Source organism: Lutjanus erythropterus, chromosome 4, assembly GCF_056507025.1.
Source record: "Lutjanus erythropterus isolate fLutEry1 chromosome 4, fLutEry1.hap2, whole genome shotgun sequence".
Taxonomy (NCBI): domain Eukaryota; kingdom Metazoa; phylum Chordata; class Actinopteri; order Lutjaniformes; family Lutjanidae; genus Lutjanus; species Lutjanus erythropterus.
Genome location: NC_139320.1, coordinates 15,307,790 through 15,331,616, shown reverse-complemented (window position 1 = coordinate 15,331,616; position 23,827 = coordinate 15,307,790). Strand labels below are relative to the sequence as shown.

The 23,827-nt window shown below is 38.7% G+C and overlaps 1 protein-coding gene and 1 long non-coding RNA gene across 3 annotated transcripts in view; one reads left to right on the top strand and one right to left on the bottom strand.

Moving 5' to 3' along the window:
- The first annotated feature begins 1,907 nt into the window (after positions 1-1,907).
- Positions 1,908-22,535, top strand: LOC146328205 (uncharacterized). Of its 2 annotated transcripts, none has more exons than XR_014769976.1 (3): positions 1,908-1,994; positions 18,743-18,936; positions 21,961-22,535. It is a non-coding gene; the product is annotated as an uncharacterized LOC146328205 (long non-coding RNA). The 2 variants fall into 2 exon arrangements; XR_014769975.1 differs by having other exon boundaries at positions 18,740-18,936.
- dpf1 (double PHD fingers 1) overlaps positions 8,193-23,827 on the bottom strand; it is a 63,195-nt gene continuing 47,560 nt past the window's right edge. The window contains exons 9-12 of the mRNA XM_084717081.1: positions 18,789-18,908; positions 15,523-15,635; positions 13,058-13,139; positions 8,193-10,159 (exon numbers count right to left, since the gene is read on the bottom strand). Coding sequence (XP_084573207.1) covers positions 10,089-10,159; positions 13,058-13,139; positions 15,523-15,635; positions 18,789-18,908 — 386 coding nt within the window. The 3' untranslated portion in view covers positions 8,193-10,088. The remainder of the gene's footprint in view (positions 10,160-13,057; positions 13,140-15,522; positions 15,636-18,788; positions 18,909-23,827) is intronic.

The following is a 23,827-nucleotide window of genomic DNA, read 5'->3' as shown; positions in this document are numbered from 1 at the left end:
TAAACCACATATTACATTACATGCTACAATTCCATTATACCTATGTATATTTTTTTCATATATATTATTTCTCAATTTTTTTATTAGTGATTTCCTCCTCCCTCTGTGAATGCATCTGACTGATGGACTGATGTTGCTCAGGTTAAGAAATACTTTCTGTTGCACTGGGTAAAAGATATGCTGTTGCTAAAGTCTGCCTCTAGGTCGCAGTGTTGAATTATGATTTCATGTTCACCTTTGAAGTCTGCTCTGTCTTTTGAACACTATTGCATTGCAGATTATTCGGGTGTTCATCCACCTTGAAAATACTCATTGTGCAAACTGATGATCCAATCATTGATAGGCTGTGTTATCAACAGTCAAAAACAAGTAAATTACAGTTTTGTCTCAATAGACATCTTCAAAGCCATAAAACACCTTCAAAGTGAGGATTGTGGCAGATAATCATTAAAGGTGACACTCTGAATGACAAGAGAATGCACTGAACTGCCACGATGATGGATTTTAGTAATGCCTTTTATGTTTTTGATTTGGCCCAGGAGTTAATTTGAGTGGACTGCATCTTTAATTGACTTGAATAGCGCTTTGTCGCTTAAAAAGATCACAGGGAGTTGGGTTCCCCAGACACAGATTTAGTCTAATCCTTGACTCAAAAGCATCCTCAGTCGCTGTCTGTCAGTGAGAGGGAACTCAACAGGAAATCCGTATGTGTGAGAGACTATAGACTAGGAAGCAGAAATCACCGTTAATCACCGGCTGCTAAATGTCTCTTATGTGTCCAGGAAACCACATGCTTGGATTTATATTGATCCTGGTCACTTGATTGATTAGCCTGTTAGAATGTTAATTAGCCAATTTGATTGTTAATTGTGTTTGGGTCGTCTGCTTATATAGATCCAATGTGGATAATGGAGATTATTGTTTTTAAGTGATTATTTTAAGTTTGCATTTTAATTTGTCACTGGATGTGGGCAAAAACATTAAGCCAAAAGTTCTGTTTGGGTTCTTAGAGCCCCCTTTAACAGCTCAAAGACATTGTTTTATCAACCTGACACTTCTATCTTTCCCTAATTTTATGAGAGTAGAGTATAACCTTAATTTTGAAGAAATGATGTGTCTCCGAAGTCCACCATAGAAAAGGATGCATTATTCCTGTTTGGGGTTTCAGAGACCTCAGCTTTGTAATCCGGTTAAATACAGTGGATTTTCATCTGTATCTGTGATTGCGGTTGACAGATTTTATGCAGCTGTACCCTTCCAAATCCTAAATACTCTATTTGGATTTATGTTATGGGAGTTTAATAACAGTTTGTTAGACCTCCAAAACTTATATATCAGTTAACAAACTGTACATTTCCTCGTCTCTCTGAAGTATTGCTGTAATTTTTGTAAAAACGATACTTTATGGCCCAGTTTTCTGTGTTACAGAATTGTTTTTACTGCAATATTTTGCTACATATTGAGTTTTGGTAACACCTGATGCCCATGTTTATAATGCACCATAAATATTTCTATAATGCATTATACTGTGCTTAAAGAAAAGTATAATTATAGTTGTAGCACTCATAAATATGAGTGACCAGTATTTTCTAAGTGCTTATAAGTGTAATTATAGCTTGCTATAAGCAATAATAGTATAATAATAAGCATAATGTATTATAAGTATGTTTATAATGCACTATGTGGGCATCATAGAAAGTGTTACCTGAGCTTGAAGAAGATCAGGGAGAAAGTAAACAGATAACTACTGATTTAAAGGTACAGGTTTCTATTGTTTTTGTTTTCACACATACACCAATGGGATCTGTGAGACCCCAAACAAGGAGAAAGTAACATGCAAAATCTGCAGTTTTAAGATTCCATATGATTAACTGAAGTGCACCATCTTGGCCTTCATATTGTGGTTTCAGGTGGAGCAGGTTGGAGCGACTGGGTGGAAACACTGAGGGAGTTCTTGTACAGTCTGACTGCAGTGCTGCTGAGGAGGCAAAAAGGTGAGACTGCATCTTTCCACACACTTACCTCTCTGTCTGCTTCAAGGACAGATGGCCAGACACACATCTCAGCCCAGACAGAAGAGGGAAAGAGAGGAATTCAATCACACACACAACAGAGAACCCCTCCACCCCCTCACCCCAACCCCATTTCCCAATATCTTCTCCCCCTACTCTCCTCCCCCACCCTCCCTTTATCATTTTCTCTCATTCTGTTTTTTTTTTCATCTTTTTAAGTCGCTTCATTTCAGATGCATTCATACATTTCCAATATCTTTATGTATGAGTCTCCCTCCCTCCCTCCTCCTTCTTCTCACCTCCCCTTGTCCATCCCTTCCCTCCTCCTCCTCCTCCTCTTTTTTCCTCCCATCCTCACCTCTTCCTACACCTCCCTCCTTCTTTCTTCCTTCCTCCTTCCCTATCTTCCTCCCTTCTTCCCTCCCGCCCTCCATCCCATTACTGTAATCCATCACTCTTCCATCAGCCACCATGCAAACAGGCCTCCTGGTTACCATAGCAACCACCTCCGGCCCGGCAGTGCGCAGCCCCTCTCTGATTGGCTGGCAGGGCCTAGGCAGTCTCAGTCTGTCTGGGAGATGTGGTAATTGGCTGGGAAGTCATACACACACATGTACACACATGCACACACACACACACACACACACACACACACACACACACACACACACACACACACACACCATACACATAGTACAGTATTCCCATATTGATATACAGTATACACATCCATGCACATGCACACAAACACACACATATAAACACACTTGTGCTTACTCTGGGCCTAAATAAATATACATACTCATATTCTATTGGGTATTGAATGAAAAACACACACTCTCATACTCTCTCACACACACAGACACGCATACACACAGACACACATACACACAGACACACACTGCATAAACATCCTCAGAGATATGAAAGGGAGACTGGGGTCAGAGTAATGAAGCTCATAAGAAGATGAGGGCTCTAGGCTGTGTGTGTATGTGGATACTGTACAGTATGCGTGTGTTTCAAAGTGCATGCTTGTGTACATGCATGTCTGAGAGTGTGTGTGTTTGTGTGTGGGTTTCTGTATGCACAGGATGGCGGGGGTTGGGGGTGCTGTGCAGGATTTTGGATAAGGTTGGAGCTCTGCCAAAGGATGGATGGAGGAGTTTTTTTCCGAGCATATTGTTAAAAATACCTATATTCCCCCAAGGAACCAAGTGTGCACTGGTTTTCGGATTTCTTGCTTCTGGAAGGAAGCAGGTAAGGGGGGGTGAAAAAAAAATGGAATTGTTGATCAGCTTGACTTCACCCTGCTGCTGTTGCTCAGCCAGGTCTGGCCAACACAGCGGCTATGATGAATGTCTCATCTCCAGGAATACATCACAAATAGCAAAACTGTACCTGCCCTGAATAGCAAAGTGTATTCTCTTCTGCAGTGTTGTTCGAAAACAGTCACAGACAATGGGGCTCTTTTGTCCGCTATTCCCAGTTTTTCAGGCCAGCTACAGCAAAACAATGCTGTCCCTTAATCTTTTGTCACTTCAGAGCCAATTTGTTCCTTTTTCAAACACATGAAAAGGTTAGAATATTTTTGGAGTGCTCTGCAAAAAAGAAAAAAAAAAGGTTTCTAGTGAATGTGTTTTAGCCGCAAAGTGTATTTAAATTGGAAATGATAATTAGTTATTCAGGTTTTGAAGCTGACTTTGAACGCACTGCTTTGATAGATTGTTATCTGCCCGATGAAAAGGAGGAAAAAATGGTTGGTTTTGGCCTTGGCTTCAAGCTTGCAAGTAAAACTGCATGTGAGGGAAGAATTGTGTGGGCTAGAAAGTCCTCCCCACCTGAGGAAAAAAATGGTTAAAATGACTAGTAAGCTGCCCTAGTTGGCAACAATACAGACAACCAGACGAGGAGACAGACTGACTGACTACTGTCCAAAAACACACAATATTCAGTGATTTATACCACAGGAACTAGAGCAAATAAATGCACATGCACACACACACAATGTCAACACAAAGGTAGAGGTCATTTTTCAATCTCATCTTTTTAATGGAAAAAAATGAGTTGAGGGAAGAGAGAAAAAACTGGGTAAATTGAGAAAGTCAGATGAATTCACAGAGAATGACTGACAGCAGTGATGACAGCAATGCGGTCACAGTCCACATTTCAAAGCATTCCCAGGTACCAGACAGAGAAAGAAAGAGATAGAGAGAGAAAGAGGACGGGAGGAAAGGAGGGGAGGGGGGGAGGGATGGTTAAAAAATGTCCAAGAAGATTTCATCTTCCTCTCAAGGTAAAAAATACAAATTAAAAACTCATCTTTATCCAGTGTTGTTTACAACAGACAATCACATTGAAAAAATGTCAAGATTCAAAATAAAAAGTGCACCCGCACTCACACACATACATACTTACAATTAGTTTCTTATTTTTGGGAAATGAAACAAAAAAAAAGTGCAAGCAAGATCACAGAACGACAATTTACAAGAGAGGCCTTGAGTGGCCTGGTGTCTCAACCCACTGACGGAGCCACCCCAACAGCCTAAAATGGGGGAAGGTGGGGGTAATGACGTCAACTTGTTTGACCCCATCCCCAACCCCATCATCACCGCCACCTTGGTTTGTCCATTTGTACAAAGGGAAGGCTCAAGTTTCAATAAATAATCACAATGACACCCTTCCAAAACCCCAACATGGCTTCCCCACCCTCCCCAGATAGTACAATCAAAATTGGTTTGACTCCACCATGCTTCTCCTATTAAGTGCCAGGAAAGCTCCCAATATAAAGGCTTTTCAGTCGCCATCAACATCATCATCGTCGTCCATTCACCATACAAACATTTCAATTATATTCAATCTAATGATCATCATCAACATACATGTCATCATCAAACTATTTCACTCAAACACACTTCAGATCTATTCTAAACAAAAATACAAATGCAGCTCTTTTGTTTTGGCTTTTGGTTTTTCATGAATCAAAATAACAGATCTAAGGCATCTTTTACGGCCACAAAAGATTTCTTTCTCTCAAGTTTTGCTCACAAAACTTTGTTAAAATCAGTGTTAGTGAGCATGTGTCCTTTGCCTTGGACTGCTCACAGTAAACTCTAAAATGTGCAGTTTTATCTTTAAAAAACATTTTTTGGGGGACTGAACTATAGGTACTTCATAGAGCTGCAGATATCATTTTTTGTTCAAGGAGGAAAAAGTCATTAGCTGCTCTACTTACCCTCTAATTGACTAGTACCCATAGCCTTTAATGGTTGGGTTTTTTAGGTTTAGGCATGAGGAGTGATTGTTTAGGGCAAGAATATCAGGGTACGCTAATCAGAGGCAGAATAGGGCAGGTCATGACTTTGTCTAACTGTTTCTGCAGCCCTATGTGAAATAGCCATAGTTCAGTATATCAAAATAAAACTGCACATTTTAGAGTGTCCTTTTATTTTGACCAATCCAAGGAAACCTGTGCAATAATCATTGCTGTTAAAACCCTTGCATGTATATAGTCTTGGATTTTTTTTTACTTCAACTCATGAAAAATGTGGCCAAAAGAAAGGAGGTGCATTATATTTTTTGTTGAGTGTAGATGTTAGCTCTAATTGGTTAATGGAAATAAAAACATTTTTTTATTGGATACTACTGGTTTTGTTGGCAAATATAACAGTTAACACAATGTAGAATGAAGCATTCATCTGTATCTGAGTGCCTTGTGTGAAATGTGTATACTCAAGTACACTTTTATCATAATCTGTACTCAACATTACAATCCTCTAGCAGTGCTGTGCCATGCAAGTGCTTCCACTGAGAAGAAAATGTCTAATAATTCGGTATTTTGGTTCAGCTTGCTTTTCTCTGACCTTCCAGTTACCATAAGTGGTTATACACACATACAGACACTCATACACACAGAGGCATAAACACACTTTGAGAGCAAATGCAGCCACGCTGTGCAAAATGTGAAAAGACACAGATTACAAAACCGAACATGGAAACCAACAGGAAATTAACATAAGTTAAAGGTTATTTCTCATCGTTATTTTAAAAAAGCAATACTGACAATATCAAAATATGAAATCAGAAACATTTCAGGTGTCATTCATGCATCAGTGGAGATACACTGAATTGAGGGGTAGCACAGTATTTGCACCGAATGTCTTTCTGTATCAGATGGCAAACACGATTACAGTTCAGGTACATTCTCACAAGCCATCTGATCTCACAAGTTTCCTTTTAGAGACATGATGCAGCATTAAAAATGAGATAGTCATTCAAACCAAAAACAACTGAATTTGACCTGTTTCATACTTTGATATGTACACAAGAATATGAAATACTCTATGAAATGGCAATTTGTTGCCCTTAATTCAATCCCCTATTTACAGCTATTGTCTCCAAGCTTAAAGCTCACATATCACTGGATGGATGCCTTCTCTTTACTCACAAACAATTCAGAAATGTTGAAAACATCCTCCTTGCTCTTCAGTTATAATGTGCCCATTAAAGTTGCCTTGAGAAGTCCAGTTAAACTGGTTAAGGATAACATATTAGGCATTTGGGTTAAAGGATAAAAGATATTTTTCTCTGCGCAAGCTCACAAATATGCATGCTGGCTGGCTGGTTTGATTGATCCCATTATGACAAACTCAGCCTTAACATTTCAGCTTGGTCTTCATCATACTTGTCTTGTGATGCGCAGAGCAGACTGGCAGACAGCAGAACAACATCTTCTCTGACCAACGTTTCACTCTCACAAAACAGCTGGCCTCGTGTTTTGCAGGACACAAAGGTGATACGAACAGCTTGTTTCGCTTGGCGAGAAACAGAGCTGGTGAACTAATTCAACTTGCCACTTGACTTTAACACCAATGACTTATGACTTCACTTATACTTTGGCCTTCTGGTGCCCTAACCAAGAGTTTGAGTGTCCACATATTAGCCGGTGTCAAACAGAGGCAGTGTACTGTATTTTGGTTATTTGAAGATCGACCCTGGGAAGAGTAGTTGTTGCCAGGGCAACAAATAATGAGAAATGCAATAAATAACCAAAATATTTTGGTGATACTATGACTGTTTAGATCTGAATATGAAGCGTAGAAAGGATTAAGTTACACAAGTGGTTTAGTGTCTGTTAAAAGCCACTGTTAAAGGCAAAAAATGTTGAGTGTTTGATCCTAAAAGGACATCTTTTTGGGTTTGAGTATTGCTTTAAGCTGTTAACAAAGAGCTTAGCGTCTCTGCAAACATAAAATCAATGACCCTCGACACAGCCAGTGTGTTGTGGTGATATTTATCCAAGGGTCTTTCTCCTGCATGTTGTGTAGTAAAATCAGACAGTTGTGAGAGAAGAGAGGGGAAGAAACAGATGCTCATGCAAGAAGTACAGACCCCCTTAAGGGACATGGGAGAGGGAAAAATGGGTGGGTTAAAAATTAATAAATGGGTAAAAAATGTCATGGTTGGAAAAAAAAAAACGTTTGTGTTCTCCCAAGAAACATTTGCATTCTCTCACGAAAGTTTTGTGTTCTCTCCCACGATTTAGTTTGAGTGGAAAAAAGCGCTTCCGTTTCTGGGGTAAAACTCATGGGAGAAAAAAGAGCGAACTAGGTCATTCATAAGGTTATAACATAACAGAAGTAATTAATGATAAGTGTTTCTATATATTTTAGAGTTAAATCTTTGGTAATTTTGTTTTTACAGCTAACATTACCCTTTTCACAATCTGTCTTAGTTTTATTAGCAACTTTTGTGAGCTACTGGGCATGCTAACTAGCTTACACTAACATGCAAACGTTTGTGTCTGTATCATTAGATTTACCATTAATTAATTGTGTTATACAACTTGTTCAAGGTGGGATTTTTTCCACCCATAATATTTTGTCAGCCAATTATTTATTTATCAACTTAATGGTTATGTGACCCCCACCCATTTATTTATTTTTAAAGAAGTATTGTAAGTGACATTAAATTTGGTGAGGAGACTTTCGAGGACTCAAAACTCAAGATTTTGTAAACGGACTTGATGTTAAGGAATAATTTGACATTTTGGGAACCCCCTCACAGTGTTGCATTAGAAAAGACTGATACCACTCTCACGTCTGAGAAGCTACAGCCAGGAAATGGTTAGCTTAGCTTAGCATTAAGACCGATAGCGGGTTAGCCTGGCTCTGGCCTGGTACCAGAATCTGCCTACCACCTCTAAAGCTACCTGGTTAACACATTATGTCGTTTCATATCTGTCCATTACATATAGCTTAGCATTAAGTGTGAAAGTGGAGGAAACAGCTAGTCTGCCTCTGTCCAAAGGTAACAAAAACAGCTCTAAAGCTTAGTAATTAACACATTATATCTTGTTTGTTTAATATGTACAAAATACAAAGGGTATAGTGAAATTATGCTTTTACAGTGGATTATGCGTTGACTATGTCTTTGCTGGGCACAGTGAGTCTGGCACATAAACCTCATATAATCATAGTTTTCTTCCACTTTGATTTTTGTATCTTTTTCCCAGACTGTCAAATTATGTCTTTAACACTTGTGGGCCTTAACGTAGGACTTCAATGCCAAGACTTGAGACTTGTGACTTGCAAAACAATGACTTTGTCCGACCTCTGTCAGTACGCCAGAACAGGAAAAGGCTGACTTTCCTTACATTCACATTACCTTCGTGCTACTCAAATCCTCTCACAGATACCACCTGGCATGAAGCGGGCTACAGTTACTGTAGTGCTCAGATAAACTCACACAAACAGACACACAGGCACACAGAGTTTAAAACACACCCAGTTTGGCCAAAATAGTTCATATCACAAACACATTATTGCGAATTAAGTGTGCTTTCTTTTCAATTTCAGTCAAAAATCTTTAAAAACAATTAAAATAACCACATGCAAATGAAAAAAATAAATTAAAAAAGGAATCATAAAAAAAGAAGTTTTTAGGCCTCTGCATGGGCCAGACAGATCTGCATTGTCCACACATCAATCCTACATTCTTAACACACAGATAATACACACCAAGCACCAGGAGCGTTTCAGTCTCGCATTGGCTTCACAGTCATTGTTTCGTAGAAGGGAAGGGCAGATAAAGGTCAGGAAAAGGATTTGTGAGAGATGCTAAGCCTAAATTGTCATTTTTAAATACACCGTTTGATCAGAGATAGCTGATTAGAGAAAAATCCATCCCTCTCTCTCATCCGAACTCTAAAACCCTCAGTGGCAATCCCAAAATGCATCATTAATTTGTGGAAACCACATGCAAGGAGACAGGGCACGGTGAGGTCAAAGATGGTCCAAGTTCCTGACCAGATGCTCATTGTTCACCAGTGAGGAGAGTTTCAACAGTGTGTAGATAGAGAATCAGTCTGAATTCTGTACAATTCTTTGAAATCCTTTGAATCTGCGCTGGGCAGCGAGCCCTGCAGACAAATAACGGAGCAGAGTTCAATGTCTCAGCTCTGCCGCACACGGTAAAGGACAGATGGAGTAAATGAAATTTTGGTTAGGTGTATATTTCACAGTTGGCTAACACTGAAACATACTGCTCCGTGGTTATCCAGGGTCTTCCATGCCCTGTCCTCGGCCTTACACCTATCCATCTTATTAATTCTCACTCACTACTTGACTGAGTTGCAGCTGAAGATCATTAGGGCTCTTCCGAGGGCCCTTAAGAGGGTTCCTGTGGAGTAGTATGCCTCTGAAGTGCCCTTGGCAGGCTGGAGTGTGTGTCTCGCTAGCAAACTTATTGCCAGCTGATGAATTCCTGTGTTGAGACAGAGCAGGGAAGAGGTGGTGGTGGAGGTGGTGGTGGTGTTGGGTGTGTCAGGTCAAGCACACCAGGGACTGCGAATGACACAAGAAGACGGAGGGTGGCTTGCCGCTGGACTGACGTTCAAGAATGGGTGCAGCGCTGCGGGTGCTGTGTGCTCAGTCGTGTTAAAGGTCACTGGGGCAGATTGTAGAGGAAGCGGCGATGAGTGGATCAGAGGAGGGGGGCAGCTGAGGCACAAAGAGGGGTGACGAAGAGGTGGTATGGGAGAGGATGAAGGGCCGAGAGGATGAGGGGCAGCTCCGCAGATTAAGTGAGGGTGATGTAGGCTGAGGCCTTCTCCTTCAGTTGTCTCAGACACAGATGACAACTCCAGCTCCCTGTACAGCACACACACACACACACACACACACACACACACACACACACACACACACACACACACACAGAGCACATCACAGATCAGGAGTTCAATCACTGCTATTGTAAAGCCTTGTGGATTAATCCTTCATTTTAGACAGAGCGTTAAGTAATACTGTAAATTAAAGCCCCATATTAAAACACCACATGCTGTGCCTGTGGTTTGCGGATGCAGGGGATTTGACAACTAGTTTGCTTTGGATTTGAGCATGGGATTTGTGACATTAATTAAACATCAACTTGAGATGGATGTTAAAATGCAACTCTCAACCTTTATACTTCAAAGCATACGTAGACCCTGCTGTACTCTGTACACCTAAAGGTGTTCTGTGAGCATTAGACCCAGCACTGAATGTATAAAAATATACACCCAACAAAAATCTAAATGCAACACTTTTTTTTTTACTCCCATTTTTCATGAGTTGAGGTAAAATCTAAGACTTCTCCTTCACACACAACAGGTTTATTTTCCTCAACTTTTGCTCACAAATTTGTTAAAATCTGCGTTCATGAGCACTTCTCTTTCCCCAAGATAATTCATCCACCTGACAGATGTGGCATATAGACAAACACTTAGTGTGTTCTGCCATCTGGCAGCGCTGGAATTACTGCAGTGGCATTTCGTATTGTCTGTCACTCATTGTCCGCTGATCATGTCAAGAAGGGAACCCAAGACTTGCAAAATTCTCCAAGATTTTCTCATATCTAGTTTCAGTTAAAATGATCATTCTCATGAGATCTGGGGTTCCCTTCTACACACTGTGTCTGCTGTTGCCTGCTGACAGTAACAGCATGGATAATTTAATTGACCATGTTAAAAAGTGCCCATCAGTAACTGATTAAAGTACCTTTTTAGATGGCTATATATTAATGTTCTTCGAATTTTACATAGTAATTAGACGTTGGTTATGATAATAGCCAAAACTAGATAATGGAGAAATGAAGAAAAAACGACCACCTCCATCACATTTAAGTGATGAATTACTGTGTAAAATGTGAAAATATATAATTCTTATTTTTTTTACAGGTAGTCAAGAGTTTCAGGAACAAAGTCCTCTCTGTTAATATTAATAAAGCTTTGTGTGTTTTGCATTTCTTTTTTTTCCCCAAAGTTGATATCTGCCACAACTGTTGGAGCAGCTGAGGAGTGCTTAAAAGTAACATTAAAATAATAATAATAATAATAATAATAATAATAATAATAATAATAATACTAACTGTATGTAAAAGTAGAAAATTGCAAACTTCTTATGACAACTCATATTCAAATACATGCATAGTGTAGGGAGACGCCACCACAGTAATGGCTGCTTGTTTAATTCCAGTACTTCCCCAGATTCATGTATAAAGATGCTTTTTTGAATTTAACAGCATGAGCTTGGACTGGTCACAATAAAAATGGCCACTGTAAAATGTGCAGTTTAATCTTGAACAAAGACAGTCATTAGGCACTTAAGTATGGCTATGTCACATAGGACTGAAGGTACCATTTTTTGCCATGTTGTAGCACAAAATGGATTGGTTTTTGAAATGAAAAAGTGATGTGGAGGACAACCTTGTGACAGTAAAAGCTCCAAAGTGTGTGGTGAAGAAACACAACCCTGAATATGTTAAATTTTGATTCATAACGGCAGGCAGTGATGCTGAGCCAAAAGCACAGTGTGTTGAATGTAGAGAAATCCTGTCAGTATCCTGGCAATAATCCTGCCCAGTTTATTTTACTCCATTTTTTGTCATGGTCTTTTCTCATTTAAGGTGGCCTTCTGATTTTTTTTTTTTTTTTTTTTAACAATCTGGGCCTTAAAGGAGCAGTTCACCTCAAAAATGAAATATACATATTTATTTATCTTCTTACCTGTAATGTTATTTATCCATCTATATTTTTTATATGAGTTTGGATATAACTCCAAAACTCTGCAACTCACATCGAAAAAAAAAAAAATCTAGGTGGATAAATAACACTACAGGCCGGGGGGAAAGTATGCATTTTTGATTTCGGGTTGAAGTGTTCCTTTAATTTCCAAATTGTTGAGAACCATTACTGTATGCCATATCTGTTAGGTGGATGGATTATCTTGGTGCTTATATAGATTTCAAGAAATTTGTGAACAAAATTTGAGAGAAATAAACCTTCAGTATGCATAAAATAAGTCTTCAACGTGTGTGAAAAATGGAAGAATGGAAGTGTTGTGCATTTATGTATTTATTGAGTGGATGTTTACCAATCTGGTCTCTTCTTGTGAGTAAATCTGCTGTTGAATTTCAAAAATGTTTCTTGTAAATCAAAAGTGTTGCATGTGTGGGCAGAGCATGACACTGTTAGTGAGTGTTGAACACAAGTGGCACTGCTACTGTATGTTCAGACAAGTGACACTTTTGCCATGGAAACAGATTATCTCTTCTACTACTCATTTCCATGACAACGCCATCAAACATCCTAAGGCAGCCATCTTATGCGTAGTAGGCAAATGACAGTTTAATTTGAATAGATGTACCGCAGTGTGAGGAGCATTCCTGCCAAGTGTATTTAAATTAAACGTACTTGTACAACAACGGGCTAAAATGGTTGTTGTTGTTGTTGTTTTTTACTACCTAAAATTCAGCGCAGGGGTAGTCCGACTGTTTTGACTGCAGGTTTCACTCTCCTCACTGTGATTGTCTCCCCACCTACGGTACAGACAGTTACATAATTCTGAACAAACAACAAAAATGTTCTCGGATGAGTTTGCTTTGGGCTGTGCAGTCTGACCACATCATTGTCTGCGATTTCAGAAGTCCCTGATATGAACACTTATGAGAACTCCGGGTACGGTATCTCTCGATTATAATGCTTGTATTCCTTTTATTGTTATACATACCCTCTGGTGGTTCAGACATGGGAGGGCTCAGACAGTACATGTGGTAGCCTCTATCACAATCATCACAGAACAACAGCTGGTCCTGCAACAAAGGAGAATATTCACATAAACAGATGTTATTATGTGGGGACAGATTTGATGATCAAGGCTGAGGACATAAAACAGCATTAACTGAATGTGTATAGTAACTGAAGATTTGAATATGCATGTGTATAACTCAAGGGGTTGGGGTGTGATATAGTTTTATTTAAAACTTTTATTTTGGTGGGCTGAGACTGAGAATCAGAAACTTCCATTCATAGTGTTTTATTCTCTTAATTCCATGAAACAATAAAACCTGCACTGTGACTTTATTATTATGTAAGAATTAAGCATTTATTCTAGTTTAACATATATGTATCTTGAAATTCTCAGTTGGGTTTAAATCTGTTTCATCCCAGTGAAGTAAACTGGGTAACAGTAGAGACCCCTTTCCTGTTGGAAAACATGATGTTTTTTGTGGACAGAACTTAGATGGAGGCAAGACAGTTCCCTAACCATGTTAGCTACCACTAGGTAGCAAGTTTTGTTGCCTTCTTTCTTTAAGTTCCCATGAAGTCAAAATCGATGTTCAAGGTTTTTTTTTTGTTTTGTTTTTTTTCATCACATATGTATTGATCTATATGTCACCTATACACCGGTATCTGGCCCAACAATTACAAAAAGTTAGACATTTTTAAAAATATTTCAGAATTTGTCTTTATTCACAATACTATTTGAAATGGTTAATGACACATCCTGCACTAACCAGAGCAAGCAGAGTGGAGAGTTTCTGGGGAGTGGGCTTCACCGAACAAAAGCACCACTTTATAACTTTATTCAGTGACTTGGGTGAAATTGGATCATATTTTATGGAGAAGATATTTTCTGGTCCAACTCTCAGTTTAGTTACATAGTTTCCAAATGGATGGATAGCTTTAGCTTACTTCTTGCTAAAGTAGCTAACTGTAAGTGGTAGCTGTTAGCACCTAGCCCAGCAGTCTCCCAGTACACACTACCAGTCACCTGGACAAGCACAGCCTCAAAGAACAACGGGCAATGCAGCCCCGAGGTCATACCAATATGGTGTTGCTGCAGGGTTCAGACCGCTCTACCTTTTAGCGTTACATCCAGCCATAGCTGCAGGACGGGCTGCTGTAAATGCCCATCAATGTCCACAACAAGTCCCTCTCTAACTGCCTGTTTTACAAGAAGTATGTCACCAATAAGTGCTCTGCTGGCCATTTCGTGGGAATTTTAACAACGGCTGAAGAAAATATAAGCTTTTCTGAATATGCACGATCACTCATTCTCCAGGACTACGACTGTTACTTGAAAAAGTTCACATTAACCAATGGGAGCAGACTGGCCAACCCATATATGCTCAATGGAAGGACGAGCTTTCTACAAGGTTGAGCGATTGGTCAAATATATCGCTATTTGCTGAGTTGATTGGTTTTTAAGGTGATTTTTTATTATTTTATTTTGCTAATTTAGCAGTCTGCAGGAGTGACAGCCGCTGCTCCGTGATGCACTCAGTGGCACAGCACACACCCACTGAGCTGGAGGACGAGTCAGAGGGAAACATCCTGTAGAGCTAGAATATTTAAACATCTAACGTGGTGAATTAAGGATTAATTCAAACAAACCAGAGCTGTTGATCATCATGACTGCTGTCTTAGTGAGTTACTTTGGTTTTCTTTTAGTTTGGTAAAAGAGAGAAACTTGAATCGAGATGATGATCAGTTCTATTTTTCTGTTTAATAAGGAAAATAGGTGTGAGAGAATTTCCTTTCTTGACATTTTCTGAGCTCATTTTGTTTATTTTGTCACTGCTGGCACACATTTCTCAGCTTCCATCTTATCATTTTGAACCATAATTGTGATAAAACTTCAATTTTGAGCCATTACTACAGCAAGATGACATTTTCACTTAGTTCTGTGGCCTACAACTCTGAGGTGGTTCACGTTTTTCCTCCAGTTTTTCCTTTGTTTTGCCTCCAGCTAACCCCATGACGCAATCATGATGTCGGCAATAAAAGGGTCTATAGCCCAGTGGATAGAAATCATCCTTCAGCCTGAGGGATCAAACCTTCAAGCACTCAAGTCTGTAAGCAAGCCAGTGAATCTAAACTAGCTCCTGGATCACTGTTCAGGGGATTCCTTCAAGGATAAGTTAACTTACCATAAAACACTGTATGAAACATAAAATTCAAGAGATACATTATAACGTTTTCCAATATTATGTGCTATAGAGTGTTTGTACAGTGTACTGTGTGTGTGTGTGTGTGTGTGTGTGTGTGTGTGTGTGTGTGTGTGTGTGTGTGTGTGTGTGTGTTTGTGTGTGTGTGTGTGTGTGTGTGTGTGTGTGTGTGTGTGTGTGTGTGTGTGTGTGTGCAGCCACATGTGTTTAGAGAGTTAACATGTAGTATAAAGAGAGATCCTACGTCGTTCTCAGAGGTGCCACACAGACTGCAGGACTTGCACTCGATGCACTGCCAGCGATAAGTCCTCACCGCAGCCGTCATGTTCACTGTGAACTGCAGACAGGACGGGTGGCCTGGGTGCACACACACACACACACACACACACACACACACACACACGCACACACACACACAAGCACACGCCCACACAATGTTTTTCACCATGGTTTCGTGTATTTTGAGGACAGTCATCCATCATCTATTGTTCTATCTGTCTGTCTGTTTGCATCAGACATGTGACTTATATATTTGAAGCAACAGTGGTGTGATGTGAATTATTTGAACATGACATTACTTGAAACAGCTGAAAGGATTTCTCAACTGTATTTTTCTTGTATTTACCTTAGGAATCTAGAATTTTTGCTAAAGTAATGTAACACATTTTATTTCAGTCATTTCCAAAAAATTCTACCATAGGCTTATTTTTCATTTAATGTTGAGAACTAAAAAATGTTGAATAAAAGTAGTGACAAATTCCATAACAACCATTTTTTTGCAGTTGTATCAGAAAAATAAATAGTCCTGTTCCACTGCAGTCCACTTCTTTGCCATTTAAAATATATTCTCTTTTCTCTTCTTACCCTATTATTATAGCTTTTTTTTCCCCAGTACTTGCTGTTACATGATCGTGACAATAGAAATATTGTTATGTCATCCTCATTTCCCGACCTTCATTTATCTTCTTTGTGGGTGGTTATAAAAAAAGAGGACCATACCAATGTTTTGCATGCTGCAGCCCATTCACTACAAATCACGTACATCTTTTCAGTTCTGTTTTTTTATTTTTCAGAAGAAAAGAAACATGTGGGGAAAAGTATATATATATATGTACAGTACATGCAATCAAGTAATAAATACACAAATTCTGCACCATATACACCGCAATCTCTGCATGTATACATATAACCAGAATGTACAAACACATCCCAAAACAAAGGAACTTATAATGGTAAAAAATAATACAACCATATTTTAAAAAAAAATCATACTTGAACTCTACTCCAATAAAAATACATGAGGGAGACCATTCTCTCACAAACTCATCTAAGTTCCTTATAGCACACGAGACACCGTCTCAAAAGAAGAAAGAGACAATGGGGTAACACCTTAATTGAAAGGGTGTGCAAAAAACTGTCATTACATTGTCATAATCATGTCATGACACCTGTCATGAAGATGAAGAAATCTTTATGAATGTTTATGACTGTTGCAATTAAGTGTCATTCAGTCAACAAGGTAATTTTTAAGGCAAAACTGACATTGTTTGAGCTGTTTTTGTTGTGAAAATCTGACATTATCAAACTTAAAGAAACAGTTTAGCTTAATCTTTTAACATCACATATTGTCGTATGTGGGTGTTTTGACACTGGCCATCATGAGACCATTGTTACCATGTGTCATGAATATTTTCCTTGACCTCAAGTAAAGTTGTAAATTTTGGACTTGTCATAACGATGTAATAAAGTTTTATTACGCTGTCAAATGCTTTTGTAACAGTGTCATCAATAATTTCCTGAACTGCAAGTAAAATGGTGCCATTTGGACTTGTCATAAAGATATCATGACACACTTATAATGGTATCATGATGGCCAGTGTCAAAATCAACCATATGACATAAAACATAAACATACACTGACAGGCTATGTTCTCTTGGTTAATGTGAAGTTGTCATAATGAAGGCATTTTTTGTCTTGGTTAATGTCAAGTTGTCAAAACAAAGAAATTTCAAACAATGTGAATTTTGCATTAAAAATAACATAACTGACAAAATGCCACTTAATGATAATAGACATTAACATTCATGAGGACTGTTCAGTACAGGTGTTATGACATGGTCATAAGAGTGTAATAGACGTGTAGTAGGGGTGTGCAGTCTTAAGCACACCCCCTCAAATAAAGTGTTATGGTTTATAATATCACAATTGTAAGCAGGTTGTTGTACAACAAGCCAGGACCGAAAGGCGTGCAGCAGACAGGATTCTAAACAACTTTGTGTTTCTTTGGTTGGACAAGAAAGTCACACCAAGATTACATTTTATTGAATCCATTCATATTTTAACGCAAACTAATGTCTTGGGTTGACATTATTGTGATTAGATGGAGTGTGAAAGTTTGACAGAACATGTATTTTTGCACCTCTGGCTTACAGCAGAGCATGTATCACCATATTTATTGCATTTACGGTGAGCTACATGTAATCTGTTGAATATTTTAAATTATATTTAATGTGATTTATCTATTCTATTTGGTACTCTTGGTGTAATACAAATCTTTTACAAAATCCAAAATTCTTCAAGTGTTCTTTCAAGTGTTCTCATTCATGAGAAAAACTGATTATATTGTGTATAGAATAGCACTTCTTATTAGGTGTTGATGCTTTTAAAATAAGGTTTCACAGTGGATTTAAATACACTTACACCTCTCAGGCATCAACATGAGCATGTCTGAGGAGTGAGACATTCTTCTTGCACAGAAGATTTTACATTACAGTCACTGTTTTCCAAAGCATGTCATATTGTTTAAGAAGTTTTAATGTGTTTTCTAACTTTCAGGCAGCCAAGGTTTTTTTATGCATTTCCATACTGAGAATAACTTAATGACATTTTAGATGCTTCTGACTTTTCCAAATAACCTGCACTTACAATGACTACAAACACATAGCTTAGACAAACAAAAGGAGGCATGAATTTAATGTTTATGTACGGTGGCCTTTAAGGACAATAACTCACCAAGGAAACTCCTCAAATTACCAGTTCAAACTTTATAGACACCTAGGTTAATGTTAAATTAATTGCCCACAGACAGCGTGAGGTTGCATTTTATTTGTAGAACATACAGGTTATGCTTTCACTCTATGTATTTTGTCCTTCAGGGCCACCATTGTTTAAAAAAAAATTGGGTCTATCTCAAGCCTCTGCACATTCAAACTGTAGTTAAAGTGTAAACCGATGGCTGCCTGGAAGGTTCAAAAAATAGCTCAGAAATGTAAAACATTACAGCAAATGGTTATTAATTATGTTAAGTATGTTGTACATGATTTGTAGTATAGGCTAAAACAACAAACACTGGTATGGTCCATCCATTTTAAGCGTAACAGCAATCAAAACTTGCATTTATTTATATTGCGAATACCAAATCTGTACTCAACAAATGAAATGTTTCAAAATTGTGCATCAGCAGAGGACCGCGTTCCTCCTGCCAATCATCCCCTTCAGCGGAGCCCTACCTGAGCGTCCACAGTCTGCACAGGAGATAAGGTCTTCAGGACAGCCGGTCTTCTTTGAGCCTCCGAGGCAGAAGTCGCAGTAGCCGTTGGCGATCACTGAGCCGTCTGGTGCTTTCTTGGCTGCAAAAGAAAAAGAAAAAAGGAGCAGGTAAGTGAGAGTGGGACTTCAGTTTGCCTCTGCCCCATGGGCTTTGGAGAAGGGGGATGAAGAGCAGAGTGGAGGCCTAAAGATTCAAGTCAGTGGATTACACCTTACACTGTCATAACCATGTCACGACACCTGTCACGAACATGAATATTTATAGCTACGTCATTGTCATTCGGTCAATTATGTCATTTTAATGCAAAGTTGACATTGTTTGAGATGTCTTTGTTGTTATTAACAACATTAACCAAGACAAGTCTTTGTTATGAAACTTTATATGTTCGCACTTAAAGACGCTGTTTAGCTTTATGTTTTAACATTTACATTAAAATTTAACAGTCATATGTGGTTGGTTTTGACACTGGCCATCATGAGACCATTTTAAGTGTGTCATGAATATCTTTCTTGACCTCCAGGTAAAGTTCTATCATTATAAAGATGCCATTAAATGTTATAATGCCAGATAACAGAGTTCAGTACCAAGGTGATTTTGCAGTTAACCGATTTCCAAGTTAGCTTGGTTGGCTGTGCAGCTGGTTGCATGATGGACAGCGTGAGAACAGAGAATATGGTTGTTAAAACATAAAGCTAAACAATTTTATTTGACAATGACAGGTTATGTTGTCTTGATTAATGTCAGCAGTCATAAACATTCAAAGATGATATTAAATGTTATACGGCCAGTTTGAGGATAGTACACAGTACTAAGGTGATTTAGCTTACAGAGCTGAACAGATAGTGGTTATCTAGTTTACTTGTTGCTAAAGTAGGCTAACTGCTAGCTAGCTGCTGAAAGCTGAGTGTTCACTAGTTACTTTGGTTAGCCATGGAGCTAGCCACCTTATTAGATGAATCAACCCTGGGCTGCCAGGAGGCAAACCTGGCAAGAAAAACCACCAGTACTGTATTTCCTGTAAACTTGCCACCACTGGTCTCGGAGGCTAACTCCATGGTTAACTGAGGTAACTAGCTAACACCAGCTACAGATAATAGCAGACAACAGAAATCTACTTACAAAACAAATAAACCGACCACTGTGTCTCTATCGGGTATCTCTGTAAGGTAAGTCACCTTGGTACTGTACTCTGTCATCAAACTGACCTTATTTATATAACATGTAATGACATTTTTATTACAAATCAAAACGGTACCATGTAGTTGTAGTGCAGGAAATTATTCATGAGACTTACAAAAGCATGTGACAGTGTAATTAAACTTCATGACAGCTTCATGACAAGTCCAAAACTAACCACTTTATTTGAGGTCAAGGGAAATATTCATGACACACTTATAATTGTCTTATGACAGCCAGTGTCAAAACCAACCACATATGACAGTATACTGTGATATTAATACATAAAGCTAAACATTTTCTTTATGTTTGATAATGTCAAGTTGTCATGACAAAGACACTTTGATTTGTTTAATGTCATAACAAAGACATTTCAAACACTTAAGATTAAAAATGACCAAATTGACTGAATAACACTTACTGACAAGAGTCATAAACATTCATTAAGACTCCTTCCTGTTCATGACAGATGTCATAACATGGTTATGATAGTTTAATGACAATCTTAAGCACACCCTTTCTAATAAATTGTTACCAGTCAGACATGTTGGCCTGGAGTGAATCTCTACCCAGTGGAGACGTAAAGACTGTAAAAGTCTGATCAGCAGACAACAATCACCAATGTGCACTGAGACAGAGACAACATCGTCGACAGAGTATTGTACTGACAGACAGTGATTAGTGAGGTAAAACGTTGAGGTGTAAAACAAAGACGAAGAAAGGAGATCTGTAAGTAAGTCCCTGTTGCCAGACTGCACAGCGTCCCAGCTGGGCACAACGCTCCGTTGATATCTCTCTCTCTCCTTTTCCATCTGTTTGCTCTGGTAAAAACAAGCACCGGTGCAGGCCTGCGCTGGAGCCTGGGACACACCAAACCTCGGCTCACCCAGGAGGTGGGAGCAGGGAGACGGGGAGACACAGAGAGGGATGTCCGCTGGGAGCCCCAGGGGTATGGGAAATATTGCACTGTAAAACTAAACTATTTGTTTTAAGTTAAAAAAAAAAAAAAGGTTTGTGTCCACTGACGTTCAGTTGGCTGAAGTGATTTTCTTTTTTATTTTCTCAGTTTGAAGTCAATTCTTCATTTCACACAAAGAACTTACAGTTGCAGCTGCTCCTTTTGGAACTAATTTGTTCCAGTATTGGCACAAAGATAATATGTGATATTGCTTCCAGTTAATTAAATTACTTCTAAGAGTTTAATACTAACCTTCATCATGGTTCGCAATGTTTTCATTACTGGGAAAACAAACAGCCATGACTTATTCTAAAGTGTATTAGTGACACATAGCAAGTTTTCCTCATATATGTTTTCTTCAATCTATAAAAAAGAAGGGTCAATGCAGGCTGGGAAGTGCTAATATGCTGATCATGTTTCTCAGGAAATTTAAAATAATGACTTGATTTAAGTTTAATTAACTTGAATAAATAAAACTTGTATATTTAAGTAAGTAAGACAAAGATTAGATGATCTCATAAATTCCTGTATGAGTGGCATTTTAACTCTCAAACAATGTATGCTGGGAAGTCTGCTGATATGCTGATCATGTTTCTTTAGATTTAATGACTTGATTTAACTCTGTAGTCAAAAGACTTCATGTTAGGAAAATACATGTTTATAAGTTCTGAAGTGTTGTGAATATATGTTTACAATTATAATAAGTTTAATTAACTTGAATAAAAAACATTTCACAGTGGCAGGCATTAAGAATGAAACACGCCTGTGTTTATATTTGTCTAGGCAGGGTTACAGTGAGTTGCATGTTAGCCAATTAAAAAGAAGATTTTTATTTCGATAATTTAATTTTTGATTTTATATTTTGCAGTGGAAACACTACCACTGTCCACAGGGGCCTCAAAAATAATCACAATAGAAAAGTTCCTCATAGTAGCTTTAGGTTAAATAGGAAAGATAAGTTGATTCCACTAAATTCCTGTATGATTTTTTTTTACAGTGAGTAGAAGATGAGGAGGAAGAGAAGAAAGATGCAAGCGTGTGCGTAGGGAAGTTGCCAGGACAGACCTGCCATCATGCTGAGCGCAGAGAGGCGAGTTCTCCATGTGAAGCCGTTTCATAATGATTATTAACAAGAGAGAAATTCCCCTTGCCTGCCTGAGCGCTGCGTACATGTGTGTGTATGTGTGTGTGTGTGCCACGTCTGCCCCCCGTTCTTCTGTCTGTCTGTCTGTTGGTGTGCCTGCCTGTCTGCCTCCTGCCTGACTTACTGCTGTTGATTGCATAATCACTTTAATGGAAGCAATCACATAACCACTGCAGACTATTTTGTATGTGCGCTTTCTTCCCTAAGAAGTAGTGCGCTGGACTGGTCCTCCACTATGACTCACCAGGCAGGACAGAGCAACAGTGAATACAATAGAGTGGATTACACAGGTGCACACTCACACACATACATGTAGGCAGGCACAAAATGCCATTCATCCTGCAGGAAGACAAAAGATAAGCACAAACGGGCACGCAGACAGACAGTGCTGTAGGTGATACCGTGCGTGTGTTCACATGAGAGACACAGAGAGGTCATTAATCCATCCATTTCAGGGTGGAGTCTTGTTTGGCCGGAAGGGTGGGGGTGGGTGGGAGGGTGGAAAGGGTGAATTTGATGGAAAAGAGGGCGAGAAGGGAAGAAGGAGAGAGAGAGATTGAGTTTCTACTCCACAGGGTCTGGCTTTAATCCTCCGAGAAATAAAATAATAAAAAAAAACCTCTCTGATCAGGATGAGAGACACACAGGCAGACAGAAAGATAGACAGACAGACAGGCAGACAGACAGAGAAAAGGGGGAGGGGGGGTGATAAGCTGTACCTGCTATTGCAGAATTTAACAGGAATACGCTGAGCAAAAATAAGCAAGAGGCTGTCATCTAAACTGTGAGAAGGACTTTAGTGCTGGGCTGTGCACTTTCATAGGTGGTGCAATGATGAAAAACAAGGTGGAAAGACCACTAATCATACTTAAAATATACTCATAACCAAGAAGTACACAAGGATTTTTCAGTGCTACAGATTTACTGTATGCAAGATTTTAAAAAAAGGTGACTACAGTATATGATCCTCACAATTTAGTATGTCAGTGCAGATGCCTCTGTCATAACTCTCTCTTGCAGTGATAATATTATGAGATCTTGCCAGTGTCAGCTTTTTTTAAATGATGAGAGTTTCATTATAAGAAAAAAAAAATTACCAGCACATCATCAGACCTGTGAGCTGGTGAGGGTTAGGCAGATATGTCCTGGCCTATTTTTTCCCCCTTTATTAAAAATCATCAGACAGTCAGGGTGGTCTTTCATGTCACATAGCTGATATAGCTCATATGATGATATTGAATTCTGCATAAGCACGTCAGAGGAAGATTATTATTATAACTAGTTTTAGTTATTAAAACTTTTCCTCGCACAAATATTTCTGCACATTGTGAACTTCAGCACATTTCCTGGAGACATTTGCACAGTCCTGCACAAAACTATACATCTTCCATTCTGTACATCTTTTCATAATATTTTGTTATGTTTTATTTTAAATTTTCTGTCCTTTTTATGCCTCTTAACTTACAGTATTTGAGTTTTCCTTCCTTATTTTTTTACTTACTTATGTAAACCTACGTTTGCTGATTTTATATCTCTGCCATTCAGATCAACTGCCAGTTTTCTTCCCATAAGTGACTGTTGTTAGCAGTTATTCGGTCTATAGAGGGTACTGTGTTTACTGTCGTCCATTTTACTTGAATGCTTGAATTCTGAAATATGTGCACTATTGCGCTAAAAAAAAAGTAGTTGATGACATGGACACTGCTTTTTTTCTTCTATT